Below are 18,078 nucleotides of genomic sequence, written 5' to 3' on the forward strand. Positions count from 1 at the left end.
GACTTCTTTCAAAAACTTGTATTGTTATTTATATTCTTTTTTTCGATTATTAATACATTACTTTAAATCAATGCGAGTAAATCAGATTAATCTGAATCTGAGTTTTTACTATCATAAGCTTAGTTAGTAAGAGTTGATGGTTTAAAAAAAATCATTGAACAAACTAAATAAAAATGTTTGAAAGAAAATGACTGATTTTTACTTTAAAAATGCTGCTGCAATTCAATAGCTTTTTATGCTTATCGCAAGACTAAATAATTAACAAAATACACAATAGGGTATATATACAAAAAAACAAAAATCACAATAACAAAACGTCAGGTTGAAATGTTGTCAATTCTCCAGCCATTAACAGGTGAAGTACATTCCCATCATTCATGTGGGGTGAAAAGATTATCCTCCGAAACAGCACGCCCAGAAGTGACGAGTCCTCAATTTGCGAGACAGTGTGATTTTCTGTTTGACTTTTCAATTTGGACAAAGTTGTGCTCACAGCGAGCAAGACTATAATTCGCTCCACATCAACAAAAATCCTTGATTACTGCCAAGATCTTGCATAATTTCTGTACTTTTCCACTATTTTAAACAACATATCCTACAAAGTCCTGGCCAAGACACAACAGGAGAAAAGAGAAATGGAGAAAGGACACATGTGATTCAGCCCGAGATGTGTATCTGCCGCCTGCTGAATTATACCCTGACAAGTCGCCTGTGTAGTGAGACTTGCGAGAGGTGGATTCACACTGCCAGTTAGATTGATGTAAGGCTCAGTGTACACGCTACATCTTCACACAGTTTCACAGCCAGCAGCTCATCCCACTGACAGCCCCGCCAATCAATCTGACTGACAGCCATGTGGCCAATCAGTGCGATGGAACTGTCAGATTAAGCCCCGCCCATCACTCTGACTGACAACCACTGTGGCCAATCAATGTGATTTCAGCCCCGCCCACCACTCTGACTGACAGCCACTGTGGCCAATCAATGTGATTTCAGCCCCGCCCATCACTCTGACTGACAACCACTGTGGCCAATCAATGTGATTTCAGCCCCACCCACCACTCTGACTGACAGCCACTGTGGCCAATCAATGTGATTTCAGCCCCGCCCACCACTCTGACTGACAACCACTGTGGCCAATCAATGTGATTTCAGCCCCGCCCACCACTCTGACTGACAGCCACTGTGGCCAATCAATGTGATTTCAGCCCCGCCCATCACTCTGACTGACAGCCACTGTCGCCAATCAATGTGATTTCAGCCCCGCCCATCACTCTGACTGACAACCACTGTGACCAATCAATGTGATTTCAGCCCCGCCCATCACTCTGACTGACAACCACTGTGACCAATCAATGTGATTTCAGCCCCGCCCATCACTCTGACTGACAACCACTGTGACCAATCAATGTGATTTCAGCCCCGCCCACCACTCTGACTGACAACCACTGTGGCCAATCAATGTGATTTCAGCCCCGCCCACCACTCTGACTGACAGCCACTGTCGCCAATCAATGTGATTTCAGCCCCGCCCATCACTCTGACTGACAGCCACTGTCGCCAATCAATGTGATTTCAGCCCCGCCCATCACTCTGACTGACAACCACTGTGACCAATCAATGTGATTTCAGCCCCGCCCATCACTCTGACTGACAACCACTGTGACCAATCAATGTGATTTCAGCCCCGCCCACCACTCTAACTGACAGCCACTGTGGCCAATCAATGTGATTTCAGCCCCGCCCACCACTCTGACTGACAGCCACTGTGGCCAATCAATGTGATTTCAGCCCCGCCCATCACTCTGAATGACAGCCACTGTGGCCAATCAATGTGATGGGACTTCCAGATTAAGCCCCGCCCATCACTCTGACTGACAACCACTGTGGCCAATCAATGTGATTTCAGCCCCGCCCACCACTCTGACTGACAGCCACTGTGGCCAATCAATGTGATGGAACTGTCAGATTAAGCCCCACCCATCACTCTGACAGCCACTGTGGCCAATCAATGTGATTTAAGCCCCGCCCATCACTCTGACTGACAGCCACTGTGGCCAATCAATGGGATATAAGCTCCGCTCACCACTCTGACTGACAACGACTGTCGCCAATCAATGTGATATAAGCCCCGCCCACCACTCTGACTGACAGCCACTGTGGCCAATCAATGTGATTTCAGCCCCGCCCACCACTCTGACTGACAGCCACTGTGGCCAATCAATGTGATTTAAGCCCCGCCCATCACTCTGACTGACAGCCACTGTGGCCAATCAATGGGATATAAGCTCCGCTCACCACTCTGACTGACAGCCACTGTGGCCAATCAATGTGATTTCAGCCCCGCCCATCACTCTGAATGACAGCCACTGTGGCCAATCAATGTAATGGGACTTCCAGATTAAGCCCCGCCCATCACTCTGACTGACAACCACTGTGGCCAATCAATGTGATTTCAGCCCCGCCCACCACTCTGACTGACAGCCACTGTGGCCAATCAATGTGATTTCAGCCCCGCCCACCACTCTGACTGACAACCACTGTGGCCAATCAATGTGATTTCAGCCCCGCCCACCACTCTGACTGACAGCCACTGTGGCCAATCAATGTGATGGAACTGTCAGATTAAGCCCCACCCATCACTCTGACAGCCACTGTGGCCAATCAATGTCATTTAAGCCCCGCCCATCACTCTGACTGACAGCCACTATGGCCAGTCAATGGGATATAAGCTCTGCTCACCACTCTGACTGACAACTACTGTCGCCAATCAATGTGATATAAGCCCCGCCCATCACTCTGACAGCCACTGTGGCCAGCCAATGTGATTTAAGCCCCGCCCATCACTCAGACTCACAAGCTTTAGTGTTAAGGCTCTTTTATCTCTTTATATGAGAACAAATATTACAGAGATAAAATATTACAAGCTTACAGTAAGCTTCAGGATTCCTTAATTTGGAACTTACTGTTTTGATGGAGGACAAAACATTAGAGGAAGCACATGCAAAAAATAATAAAAGTTACGTTTAATCGCTAATGCAGCTGCAAAGACAAGCACCATTAGCTTTCCTGTTAATTAGTTTTATGTTTAAGGAATAAAAGAAGTCTAAAGATAATTAGCGCTCTGATATACGAGTTTCCAAAGCATTTCCCCAATGTCTGCATCTCCCAGATGAATCAATTTTGTTGTAGTCTTCTGCATACTTGGATAAAAGTGTGGGCATAATGATTAAAGGTACGGTGCATATAAGTAATTCAGCAGCTACAAAACACACAGTTGCAATTGCTAGCCAATCACAAACTGATACCACTGGTTAAATCGTAACTGAATCACAAGCTGCTAGCTAATTACCAGCCAAATCAAAAGCTTAATCGCAAACCAAAATGTAAAATAAAAAAAATAAAAAATAAAAAGCTAAATTACAAGTCAAATCGCTAGCTCACAAGAGTTAGGCCTAAACGCTACTTCATCACTAGTCAAATTGATATCTGAATCACAAGTCTTTTTATCAAATCGCAAGCTTAATCGCCAGCCAAATTGTTAGCCGAAGCACAAACAGATTTCGCAGAAGAGTCGCTGAACGTCACAAATGATGACTTGTGGTAATGTTGATGTGATAATAGCCTATATTATGTGGCCTAACTATTATATATTTTCATATACATTTGTTAATCCAACATTAACTTATCCTACAGGCAATCTTCTTTCTCTTCTTCTACCTGTTCGCTGAGTTCAGGTACTCCGTCTAAAGGACGACACTGAAATGTTCTTCCACTGTGATTACCTCAAGTGCATCCGCAACAGTAATGACTGTCATTCAGAGGTAGATTCATTCAGAATATACTCAATCTCTCTCTGTACGGGAAGAACACAGTGAGTCTCGGGAGCAGCAGTTTACACGCAGGACTATTAATGGACCCTGTTTTTTGGTTGGAGCATTAGCCACAGCGCCTATTTCCACTGTTTAATGGGGCTAACCTTTCCCGTCACACACTTAGAGGCATTATTCTCTCCAAATCAACACTTGTGAAGGGCAAATTCAAATTGGTACAGTGAATTCCCTTAAATGACTGGCAAAAAGTCCCTGTGTGTGTCACTTTAACTGTGTTTAACTTGTTAAAGTAGCACTAAGTGCAACTCGAACATAAAAGACTACAAGAATCCCACATTACAGCACGGCTGCAGTTCCACACCTCACCACTAGGAAGAAGGAATACGTTACATGTGACAAGACGAGATGGAAAGAAGAGGCAAATTTAATTATTTACAACCTGAACAGCAGAGAAAGACGCAAAATCGTTTGTATTTGGGTTGAAAAACGAATCAAATCTGATTTCCGGAAATGCATTTCAGTCTCAAAGGTCAGATCCCATTTCAACGTTTTTATTTATTTCTTTCTTTTCTTTCTTTCTTTTTTTTTGTCGTTCAGGACGTGATCTGTTTGGAATGTCAAACACATGCACTACAGTGGTGAATTACACTGACACCAAACGTAACTTCAGCCGAGTTCACACTAGACTTTACACATGCAACATTTCCAGGACACTGCTTTTATACATTTCCTTTTTACTGTTTTTTTATCATTATTATCATGTTCCTTGTCTTTATTTATGTATGCAAGTATAGATAGATAGATAGATAGACAGACAGACAGACAGACAGACAGACAGACAGACAGACAGACAGACAGACAGATAGATAGATAGATAGATAGATAGATAGATAGATAGATAGATAGATAGATAGATAGATAGATAGATAGATAGATAGATAGATAGATAGATAGATAGATAGAGAAATAGATAGATAAATAGATAGACAGACAGACAGACAGACAGACAGACAGACAGACAGACAGACAGATAGATAGATAGATAGATAGATAGATAGATAGATAGATAGATAGATAGATAGATAGATAGATAGATAGATAGATAGATAGATAGATAGATAGATAGATAGAGAAATAGATAGATAAATAGATAGACAGACAGACAGACAGACAGACAGACAGACAGACAGACAGACAGACAGACAGACAGACAGACAGACAGACAGACAGATAGATAGATAGATAGATAGATAGATAGATAGATAGATAGATAGATAGATAGATAGATAGATAGATAGATAGATAGATAGATAGATAGATAGATAGATAGATAGATAGATAGATAGATAGATAGATAGATAAATAGATAGACAGACAGACAGACAGACAGACAGACAGACAGACAGACAGACAGACAGACAGATAGATAGATAGATAGATAGATAGATAGATAGATAGATAGATAGATAGATAGATAGATAGATAGATAGATAGATAGATAGATAGAGAAATAGATAGATAAATAGATAGACAGACAGACAGACAGACAGACAGACAGACAGACAGACAGACAGACAGACAGACAGACAGACAGACAGACAGATAGATAGATAGATAGATAGATAGATAGATAGATAGATAGATAGATAGATAGATAGATAGATAGATAGATAGATAGATAGAGAAATAGATAGATAAATAGATAGACAGACAGACAGACAGACAGACAGACAGACAGACAGACAGACAGACAGACAGACAGACAGACAGACAGACAGACAGACAGACAGACAGACAGACAGACAGATAGATAGATAGATAGATAGATAGATAGATAGATAGATAGATAGATAGATAGATAGATAGATAGATAGATAGATAGACAGACAGACAGACAGACAGACAGACAGACAGACAGACAGACAGACAGACAGACAGATAGATAGATAGATAGATAGATAGATAGATAGATAGATAGATAGATAGATAGATAGATAGATAGATAGATAGATAGATAGATAGATAGATAGATAGATAGACAGACATATAGACAGACAGACAGACAGACAGACAGACATATAGACAGACAGACAGACAGACAGACAGACAGACAGACAGACAGATAGATAGATAGATAGATGGATGGATGGACGGACGAACGGACAGCGCTGGCAGGTAAAGAGTTAAACAACATTTTGCAACATTTTTGTTTTCACAAACATTAATTCAGATTTATGACACCGTTTATGTATTTATTTATGTGTGTGTTATTAGTTGCAAGACTGTTAATAAAGAAATAGTGACAGGTTTAAATAAAGACAAAAACTAACCAAACGAAGATGGAGACCCGTAACTCAACCTAAGATTGATACTTTCCTTTATCCAGTCAGCCTAAAATGTGTCAACTATCAATTTGTACTTTTGCACTTTATTCCTGTGAGTTTCAGTCTATTTTCAAGCTTTAAAGTTTCATTCCTCATCCGACCTGTCATAACAGCCACGCGAGACGACATTATCTCGCTAACCTTGCAGCTCAAACCCGCGTCTGCTCCTTCCTGAGTGACAGCTCATATGTGTGTAAGGCGTAAGACTATTTCCCTGACAGTGATGCAGCACACGGCGTCAGGCAGGCTTCACCCGGGTCCTTTAGAAGATGACCTCTGACAAACACACACATCAAGGTGTTGGACCTCTCGTCCGACAGCACCAAAGTTACGGGACAGACATTCTGTCGTTCAGAGCGTCAGTAATGGGCCATCCAATGTGTCATCTGTTATTGTTGCATTTTTCATGTTCTCACAAACACAAATAACATGTCATGCAAGTGACTGACAAGTGGCGAAACAATTCTCAGCTTCATGTGGCGAGAAAACTAAAGTTTACGAGATGTATGACAACGTGTCAGGCCTACAATAGCTGAAGGGTGCCATCATCCCCGAGGTAAACTTTCTCAAACTTTCCCTTTTTCCTTTCCTCCTCCGGAGATGTAGAGATAATCTCTCTGAAGTGCTGCCGTTTGAGAAGTTTGAGAGTTTCTCCGCACAGGAGATGGGGAACATTCACTCGCATGCTTTTAGAAAAAAAGTGACAATGCATACATTTGTGCACACCAGCTAGGAAAGAATGAGAAGTGAAAACTGAGAGACAACGTGAAAGACAATTCTGAGATCTGATTTTGTTTATATATATATATATATATAGGGCCGTCAAATGATTAATCGAGATTAATCGCATCCAAAATAAATGTTTGTGTTTACATAATATACGTGGGTGCACTGTGTATAATTATTTTATATAAATACACACACGTGCTTGTATATATTTAAGAAATATTTTCATGTACATACTGTATATAGATTTATATATAATTTATATTATATATAAATATAAATATTTTATATATAATTAATATTTTTTCTTAATTATACATGCATGTGTGTGTATTTATATATATATATAAATACACACACATGCATGTATAAATAATACATGTATATATATATATGATTTATATTTTATAAATTTATATTTTAATTTAAAATAATTTATATTTTATATTTATATTATAAAATATAAATTATTATTTATATTTATATCATTTATATTTTAGTATAAAAATATTGTTCACACACATATTATGTAAACACAAACTTTTATTTTGTATGTGATTAATCGCGATTAATCGTTTGACGGCCCTAATATATATATATATACTGTATATACACACAGTATATAGTGCTGGGCAACGATTAATCGCGATTAATCGCATACAAAATAAAAGTTTGTGTTTATTTAATATATGTGTGTGAACTGTGTATAATTATTTTGTATATATAAATACACACATATGCATGCATATAATAAAAAATTTTTATTTATATATTAAGTATTTATATTTATATAGATAAACATACATTATGTATAAATATATAGTATATATGAAGAGTTCAGATGCAAAAGCCTCTAAATGCCATTTGAAATTTTCTTCTTTAATGATGATTTTTATCAAGCTTGTATATTTAAGTTCAGTAATTTCACTTAAATGGCAATGATAATTACCTATTAATTGTTATTTAAGTGAAATTACTGAACTTAAATATACAAGTTTGATAAAAATCATCATTAAAGAAGAAAATTTCAAATGGCATTTAGAGGCTTTTGCATCTGAACTCTTCATATGTACATGCAAATATTTCTTAAATATATATATATATATATATATATATATATGTGTGTATTTACGTACACATATATTTGTAAACACAAACATTTATTTTATATGCATCTAATCGTTGCCCTGCACTAATATATATATATATATATATATATATATATATTTAGAATATATATATATATCTATATATATCTATATATATATATATATATATATATATATATATATATATATATATATATATATATCTCCCGACTATCAATTAAAATTACAACAAAAGAGGCAGTACAATCGCCATCATACACTTCTGCCACTGTAACTCTGATGAGGAGAACGAGACGTCACAGACTGACTCATCATCACACTGCAATGAGAAGCTCAGGACAAGAAGAAGAGCAGGGGAGGAAGAGCAGAAAGATCAGGGTTTGCGTCGGCTACTAAAGAGCTTATTGTTCAAGACTGAGTAGTCGATTGTGAAATGACAAGCATGACGGTGAAAGGATTGGTCTGTCGATTCCAATTGTCTGGCAGGACTAGAAATGGAGCGGAGTCTGAGAAAAATCAGGACTGACTTGAAAGAGTCATGCTGGATGAGACGGAGGCTTGAAAATGACATTAACCTCCATTTACGAAACCACAGGAGCATGCTGGGACTGAGCCTGTGTGTCCAGGTGTTGATGCATCTGTGTATTTAAAGCGTACATGTCCGGTGGAAACAGGTGGGAATGGAAACACAAGGTCAAGCAAATATAAAGAGCATGTGTGTGTGTGTGTGTGCATACTGTACATAGTCTTGCAGAGCAAAAATATGACTATCAGCATAAAAACCATCCACATCAGGGGCTTTCACACCAGAGGAACGCTTTCATAGTGCCTATATCTAAAGGCGGAAATACTCACCTTCGTGAGTAACACACAGCAGACATACGGCTAGAGTAGTGACATCAGCGGCAATCCACCTGTCACTCAAGTGGCCACACCCTTAATTATGCACAACTTCAAGCCTTAATATAATTTAAATGGGTGAGTTATAAAAAAATCCACCTCCCTCACAGTTGTCATGTGATATAGACAAAAACTTTTTGTACCAGGCTGTAAACATATTATTTTCTGCTTCAAAATTGAGTATGTTAACATGGGGGTCTATGGGATTGACTCTCTCTTGCAGCCTGTCTCTAGAGGCCAGTCGATGAATTGCAGTTTAAGTCATTGTTGTGTTGGATTGCTGCTTGTGTCTAACCCGGCACGTTAGAAACTACCAATGACGTAAGTTTAAGTTGATTGTCTGAATGCATGCCGTGCAAAACACTGGCACAGGCCATTTTGAAAAAGGATATGCAAAACAATGATAGATGGACCAAAGTCCAGGCACTTCTCAACCAATCACGGTGCACCTAAATGACATCGCCTATGCTGGATCATGTCGCTTCAGAGTTCCTACAGGTGGTGCAAATGCAACCAGGAGAATGACTCTAATTACTCCACCCGGGTGACTATAGTTCCTATAACTGAGTTCCTGTAATTACACAGTGTGAAAGCCCCTTTCGACAGCAAAAGATCTTCGAATGACATGCAAACTGACCCATTTCCTTTTAATGACATTCCGGATATACTTTATGTGGAAAGCAGAAATTGCAGGTGAGCAAGGACATCTGGACTGATGAAAATCCATAATAATTCCTAAAGTCAGCCGATCAGATTGTTCTTCGGTTCGAGAAAGCGCTGGCCATTTTTGTATGTAGTTTTATCAGCTTACCCATCAATCTCCCCATCATGGCGTGTCGTGGGGTGTGCTGGTCACCCTGGCTCTCTCCGGGATAAAGCGACTGAGAGATCCGCCGCTCATGTTCATCTCGTGGAGAGTTCAGAGACACAGTCGGGCTGCTCGGAGACTCCTGGAGACAAAGAGGGGAATATTTATATATATATATTAATATAAATATACTGCCTTTTTAATCCTTCAGATGCTTTATTTGTCTTGTCCCTTTAGAAAATAGTTGTTCTTGCTATAGGCACAATTGTCAGAAAATGTAGTCCGATGCAAGCCTAAAATGTAAACAAAACGTACAATTAAATTGGATAAAACAATTCTCTTGCTTTATGCGCAATTGTCACAAAATTGTCAATTGCAAGCCTAGAATCTAAACAAAACAACAAAAAATAAAATTTAATATAAAACAGTTTTTATTGCTAAAAAAAGCTAAATAAAAGTTGATCAAATAGTTTTTTTTTTCTTGATTTAAGTGCAATTATCCCAAATTTTTGTCAGATGCTCATCTAAAACAATGTAAACAAAAAAAAAATCTCAAAACAAAACAAAACTTAAAATAATTTTAAAAATGCTCATCTAAATGCAAACAAACAAAACAAATCTCAAAATAAAACTTAAAATAATAAAAAAATGCTCATCTAAAACAATGCAAACAAACAAAAAAATCTCAAAACAAAACAAAACTTAAAATAATTTAAAAAATGCTCATCTAAAACAATGCAAACAAAAAAATGCCAAAAACAAAATTAAAATTTAAAATAATTTTAGAAATGCTCATCTAAAATAATACAAACAAACAAAAAATCTCAAAAAAAAAAAAACGTAAACTAATTTAAAAAATGCTCATCTAAAACAATGCAAACAAACAAAAAAATCTCAAAACAAAACAAAACTTAAAATAATTAAAAAATGCTCATCTAAAACAATGCAAACAAACAAAAAGAAAACAAAACTTAAAAAAAATTAAAAAATGCTAATCTAAAACAATGCAAACAAACAGAACAAAAAGAAAACAAAACTTAAAATAATTTTAAAAAATGCTCATCTAAAACAATGCAAACAAACAAAACACATTTCAAAACAAAACTTAAAATAATTTTAAAAATGCTCATTTAAAACAATGCAAACAAATAAAAAAAAAACCCAAAGCAAATCTCAAAACAAAACGTAAAACAATAAAACAAAACAAAACAAAAAAGTCCGATGCATGGCTTTTGTGAGCAAAACAAAACTCAAAAAGTCAAATAAAGTTATTATCTGAAGCGCATCAGGTTGTCATCCGCACTAATAGAGCTGTTCCTGCGCTGCTTTGATTAGGCCATCATGACTGAGGTCTGATCTCTGGTCCTATGTGAGCTATCATGTTCTTTTAGTGTTATACACTTTTCCCAAGGGCCCGCATTGATCGTGAGAAGGTTGCACTTCCTCCCACAGGATCTTCTCCTGAATGAAGCTGTGTTGTTGAGAACGAGGGTCGGCAGCAGGAGCTTCTTACCCATAATGCTCAGCACCTGCGCTCCTGTCTACTAGGAAGACCAAGATCCACGTCAGTGCTTTTAGACACAGCTCTCTGGATCTGGAGACAAAGCTCAGGGGAACTATGGGAAGGCTTTTTAAGAATGCATCATTGCTACGTCCTGCGTCTCTTTCTGAAGGCCCGTATTTATTTATTTATTAATGAATGCAAAGGGATCCGACAGTCGTTAGCACTATGATAGCAGGGGATTTCCACTAGCAATCTACCAAGATAAACAGTGTTTTACATTGGTGATCCCTGATCCGTTTACCAATTCTTAAGAAACTATATGCATTGCTTAATGCAAAAGGGTTTTAATAAAGGAACGTGTGTCTTAAAGTCCAGGATGAACTGACGTGTTTGTGGGAGACACGGATCTTCTACGGCCGAGAGTTTGGGAGAGGAGTAATCATTACCCGTTTATTCTGCCCTCTCTTCTCGTAATCTCCCCTAATCGAGTGTTCGCTAACAGGATTAGCCATGTGGATTAAAACATTCCCTTTACTGTCTGTCTTCCTCAGAGGCTGATCCATCTATCTATCTATCTATCTATCTATCTATCTATCTATCCGTCCGTCCGTCCGTCCGTCCGTCCGTCCATCCATCCATCAAACCAACCAACCAACCAACCATCCATCCATCCAATCATCTAATTAATTACAGTAAATTTTAATTCCATACAATCAAAAACCACATGTTCATTTTCTCGTATTTGAGGCGTGGTTTCCGAATGCCCAGAGCCATATTATTGGGTGCTACGAATGTCTATCAAAAATGCCTGTACGTAGCCCATAGCCAATCAGGTCATTGATACCAGATGACGCATGTAGAGCGACAGAAAATTAGACGATTAAGATGACGATGGGTCCGAGATTTAGGAGATTTATGTACACACAAAGGCAGTATCAAAAGGTAACTTCGCGTCCGCTGCCAAGATGGATCCATAGATATAAACAAACTGCTTCGGTGTCGCATGTACGTCGTCATCGTCTTCCCGCTCCCTCCCCGTTCTGTGATTGGTTCCCTATCTCGTGGTGTCCAGCGTGAATAAAATCGCACTGCGGTAAGGCAGCATGGGGAAACCCAGGCTAAAATCTAAATATCATTGAATTAAATACACTCAATTAATTTCTGAATGACACAAAATCAGTCATAGTACCTTAGTATTGACTGAGCAACTTTTGTATAACACAGGCAAACACCACAGCAAAGAAAATATATAATTAATGCAACAACTTGACACATTTTCAAATCGTTGCCCTAGTAGTGATAAAAATCACTGTAATTCACATCCACGTATTCACAGTTTACATTAGACCATGTCTGAGAAAATCCTTTCTGACCTTGGATGAGAGAGAAGATCTCCTTGCATCATACAGTAACTGTAATCCTGTCTATAACACACACACACACATGCTGGCCTTCTCTCGCTCTGTAATGCCCAGACAGCCTCATTAGCCTTCTCTATGATCACATCTCTAAAATCCCATTCATTTACACGGAGAGATGAGCCCTCTCTGTGGCAGATCTGTTGTCCTCTCCCACATTTTCTCAGTCTATTTTTCAAGTGGATTATGACGGCCACAAGCGCCCGAGGCTGTGCAGCTGTGGGTCGAGCTGCTCAGATTTACCCCGTGAATACTGTGCTTTAGAGCCAGTAACACTTTATTATGTTTCCTCATAATGGCTGATTTAATTCTCTCACCGGTGAGAGTACGGGCACTGAATGGGTGCGACTGCATACGTTAAAGAAGCCATATCTGAAATCCCCTTATAATAGGTTTCTTGTACCTTGTACTTCTGGGATTCTCTGACCATTTTGACCCTTAGCATTAAAAAGGCAAAATTTTTACAACTATACTTTTTAAATGTGTCTATGTAAATGACCTTTGTTGTGGTTGGTTAACCCTATGAAGACCAAAAACGCACCCATGCGTTTTGATCGTTTTTTCTTTTCTTTTCACATAGTTCCAACATAGACTTAATACTCCGTCATTAATTGTCATATAAATAAAATCAATACATGATTATAAACTATAGAGGGTCTTATCTTTTTGTGTACACTCTTATTAACACCAAAACCTTGTGTTTTCGTAAAATAAATAAAATAAACATATTTCGTATGTGTTTTATGGCCTTATTTTAGAAACTTTCATTTTTAGTTTTTTTTAATATCCACGCTTAAACAATATTCTCTCAAAAATACAAACATACACATACATGTTGCTCACATATTATGGTAGCCCTGTTTGTGCTAAATAGAGTGTAATTTCACCTGTGCCATTAATATGATTATAAGCAACTGAAAAAAGTACAAATGTCAGGACATGTCAGAACATCTCAAGGACCCCAAATACACCTCGGTCCGTAGTGTACTGACACACTTCACCTAGGTGGGACGGTTTATTGAATACTGAATGTGTTGATGTATAAACATGGGCAGTATGAGTATGTATGAGTTTCTGTCTTATTATATTTTTATATATGTCTCAAATAGGATGTTGATTTACACAACAACAAAAAACAGTCCTTGTAGCCTTGTAGACCGTGAATCAAATCAAATATTTGCTTTCTAAAGCTACTTTTTGTAATGTTTTGTAATACTTGATGATTTTTACATGACAACTTTAAATTATGTTTTGGCGGTAATTTCTCAGCCAAATTCGATGTGGGATTAATTTACGATTAATAAATCGTTGTGGAAATTTCCTAAAAAATCTTCCCCCGCCCAAAAAAAATATAAATGTAAAATATAATATATAATATAAATATAGGGATGGGCAACGATTAATCGCGATTAATCGCATCCAAAATAAAAGTTTGTGTTTACATAATATTTGTGTGTGCTGTGTATAATTATTTTATATATATATAATACACACACCTGCATGTATATATTTAAGAAAAATGTGTTATTAATATATAAAATATTTATATGTATATTTAATATGAGTTATGTATAAATATATATACAGTATATTCATGCAAATATTTCTTAAATATATACATGCATGTGTGTGTATTTATATATGCAAAATAATTATACACACTACACACACATATATTATGTAAATACAAACTTTTAATTTGGGATGCGATAAATCGCGATTAATCGTTGCCCAGCCCTTATATATATATATATATATATATATATATATATATATAGAGAGAGAGAGAGAGAGAGGGAGAGAGAGAGAGAGATACAATGTTATTATACAGTAATATATCATTAATAAACAGAACAAATATATTCAGATATTAACTCATATATTAAGATATACAAAACATCTAAAGGACATACAATAATACAGTTAGGCATAAGTTAATACACTAATATAGTTAAGTTAATGCTACTATCATTAAAATTGTTATTAATACTGCTGCTACGTATAATAAAAATAAATGGATATTATTATTACTTTAATTGCATAAAAATACTTTTGCACATGGCAGTCTTGTATTAACTGAAAATAAGGACCACATGGAAGCTGGACTGGTCTCTTCTGTCTCGGTTCACCTTGTGAAGTGTGAGTGAGTCAGATTGAGTGTGTGTCGTGACAGCCGATCTGCTCAAAGCCACTGCGGCTCGGTGCGCTGCCCTCTGATTCAATCAATTACTTTCTCAGGTGAACCAATTGAGTTTCCCTCCTGAGCTGTAAGTGGATTAGAAAGAGCGTCTTCATTCTGAGCCTCCAGTCAAACAAGACACAAACACACACACACACACACACACTCCTTCCTATGTGCAATTTCTTTGAAGTGCAAAACTACATTTCCCATGATGCCTCTGTCATCCTCCTCAATCCCAGTCCCAGTGATATGACACCAGTAAGTCATTGTGAGTTCATGTCAAAAAGGTCCATCGGAGAGTAAATAAACTAATGAAGAACAGATCCAGAAGTCCTCCTCATATTGCTTGGTGTATGAGGATGCGTCCCATCATGCCCCGCTTCGCCCCATGGAGCCGCAGTCTGGCTCAACGCTAATAAAACCATAATTTACCAGTCAGGCTGACTGATAGCTCTCTCAAGACCCAATCGATCAGACACTCATTTCAGCAGGACAGTTTTCTGTAGCCAGCGTGACACTTCCTTCCTGATGTCAGCTTTCATAAATGTCATGCGGACACAAACCACATGGGCTGTGTTAATGCACAGGAGGCACTCTAATAAATGCACAGTTCTTCGTCACCGGGACGAGCTTTAGCGAGAATGCTAATGAATTACAGTCTGAAATTTCTATTTCGCACTGCATATTAAAACATAATACTCATTTTGACACTGAAAATAATGAGTTACAGCACTGACACAGCAACAATGGCTACTTAAAGGAGTAGTTCACTTTCCAAAAAACTTTTGCTGATAATTGACTCACCCCAATTTCATCCAAGATGTCCATGTCTTTCTTTCCTCAGTTGAAATTAAATTATGATGAAATGTTTTTGATGAAAACATTCCAGGACTTTTCTCCATATAATGGACTTCCGTGCAAACTGCAAACTGTTCAAAGGGCTTTAAACGATTCCAGACGATGAATAAGGGTCTTATCAAGCGAAACGATCGCTCATTTAATAAATAAATAACAAAGTTTAAGTTTTATAAGCACAAATGCTCGCCTTGCTCTGTTCTGTGATGCACGTCCGTGACTCTCCTGTTCGTACTCGTTCATCAAAATGAACGAATCTTTTTTCGTGTCATTTGGTTCATTCAACGAACGAAATGAACGAGTTGACTCAGGAAAAGATTTGTTCATTTTGATGAACGAGTTCGAACAGGAGAGTCACGAACGCGCATCACAGAACAGAGCAAGGCGAGCATTTGTGCTTATAAAACTTAAACTTTGTTATTTATTTATTAAATGAGCGATCGTTTCGCTTGATAAGACCCTTATTCATCGTCTGGAATCGTTTAAAGCCCTTTGAACAGTTTGCACTGAAACTCTCTTTTGGACTTTGAACCGTTTGGTTCCCATTGAAGTCCATTATATGGAGAAAAATCCTGGAATGTTTTCATCAAAAACCTTAATTTCTTTTCGACTGAAGAAAGAAAGACATGGACATCTTGGATGACATGGGGGCGAGTAAATTATCAGCAAAAGTTTTTTTCAAAAGTGAACTACTCCTTATGTGTTTTGAAACGGATATTTTTAATATTTTATTTTTACATTAATATATTTTAAAAATTAAACAAAATATTAGATAGATAGAAGAAACAATGCATTAAACATTTAGCCTTTCACACCAGCATAATGGCATATTTAATACAAGTATACTTTATCTGATGTACTGGCAGTTTTTATTTAAACGTACGTACTGTATATCTGAGTGAAATTGTGGGCGGGACTTAATTTTGTCTCTGGGCTATTGATTGGATGGTTGTGGTTTTCTATTGGCTGATCTCATGTGAGTGACAAGTTATAGTACTTTTGTAAAACATCAAACCACATTGTTTGGCTAGATGCAAATGCATTACTTTCCAAGAACAGAGCATCTCTGCTATGTGGAAAAACTTTGAGGATATTTTCCTTTTTCCACAAAGAGAATTCAAAGAAACTGTGAATGATGAAGTGGACCTGAGGGTTGTTCAGTTGTGTAACTGCACTGGGACTGCTAAAGCTCCTCGGGTCGTATTTTGGGAGGTAAAATAAATCGTTCGTTCTAAATGTGATGTAAACACACTGTCCTGTGACTGCAAATAAACAGACGCGCCTGAATAAGTGTGTGTGTATTCTTTATTTTGTGAAATAACGGTAAATAACACTTTATTCCTGTGCGACTAATGTGCGATCTTGACACAAATGAATTAATTAATTATTATTAAAGTATCAGTTATTAGTGTAAACCTGTGGTGAAGCATCGATGCTTGGGTTATAAACCTTTAGGTAAACAACGAAAATACCAACAAACTGTTCATTTTGAGACTTCGCTAGTTTCCAGTGATTTCTTAATGGTTAGTTTTCTGATAAACATCCATTTGTTGGTGTTTGTGTGACATTGTTCCAGAGAGGTGTGTTTTAGGCCCTGTGGTAAAAATGTAAAAATATTTTATCAGATGTGCCTTTCGTTTACACAAAAAAGTGAACCCACCCTCCAGAGCGGAAATCTTAAAAAAAAAAAAACGCTCCACCGTCGCGTTCCTGTCTAAAGGTTAAAAACGCAAAAGTCTGCTAGACAGTGAACACTCTGGGGTCGGCAGTACCACTTTTTTCTTATAAGTGCAATGTGTATACTCACAACAAAAACAAAGTCTTGTGCTTTTTTGTCAAATAAAGAAAAATAAACATTATGCGCGTTTTGCCTTCTCTCTGTCAGTGAAGTTCATTGTGAAACACGTCCGAAAAATGAACTGTAACTAAGTAAATACTTGTCACAGCGACACGAAAGATGTCTCTTTATGAAGCTGAAATTCTCTTCTTTTAAATGAAGTATTTTTTGCTAAAAACAAATATTCTCAGTTGACGTAATCTGTATGAAAAGAGAGATGTCAGTCTTTTTTCCTTTCACCTAATTATAGCGTATGACATGCTAATGTGACCACACTGTAAAAAAAAAATATATATATATTTTCAATATTTGTTATCACAACATTTTTTCTTTGGTCAAATCAACTTAAATAAATTATTTAGTTGAGATAACTTATTATTTTGAGTTTCTGATGATTAAATGAATCTCCATTGTATTAACTCACTTTTTCCGGTTCAATCAACTTAAAATTTTAAGGCAACCAGGTTACTTACTTTTTTAAGTTAAACCAACAATATTTTTTACAGTGCCACTGAGAGCGTG

The 18,078-nt window shown here is 37.3% G+C and overlaps 1 protein-coding gene across 7 annotated transcripts in view; it reads right to left on the reverse strand.

Moving 5' to 3' along the window:
- The window catches only part of pard3aa (par-3 family cell polarity regulator alpha, a), a 516,002-nt gene that overhangs the window by 197,065 nt on the left and 300,859 nt on the right, over positions 1-18,078 (reverse strand). For all 7 annotated transcript variants that reach the window (XM_089125821.1, XM_089125818.1, XM_089125820.1 and 4 more), the window contains one exon: positions 9,764-9,902. In XM_089125821.1, coding sequence (XP_088981947.1) covers positions 9,764-9,902 — 139 coding nt within the window. The remainder of the gene's footprint in view (positions 1-9,763; positions 9,903-18,078) is intronic.

Source organism: Pimephales promelas, chromosome 22 (assembly GCF_988280905.1).
Source record: "Pimephales promelas chromosome 22, fPimPro1.hap1.1, whole genome shotgun sequence".
In the NCBI taxonomy this organism is placed as follows: domain Eukaryota; kingdom Metazoa; phylum Chordata; class Actinopteri; order Cypriniformes; family Leuciscidae; genus Pimephales; species Pimephales promelas.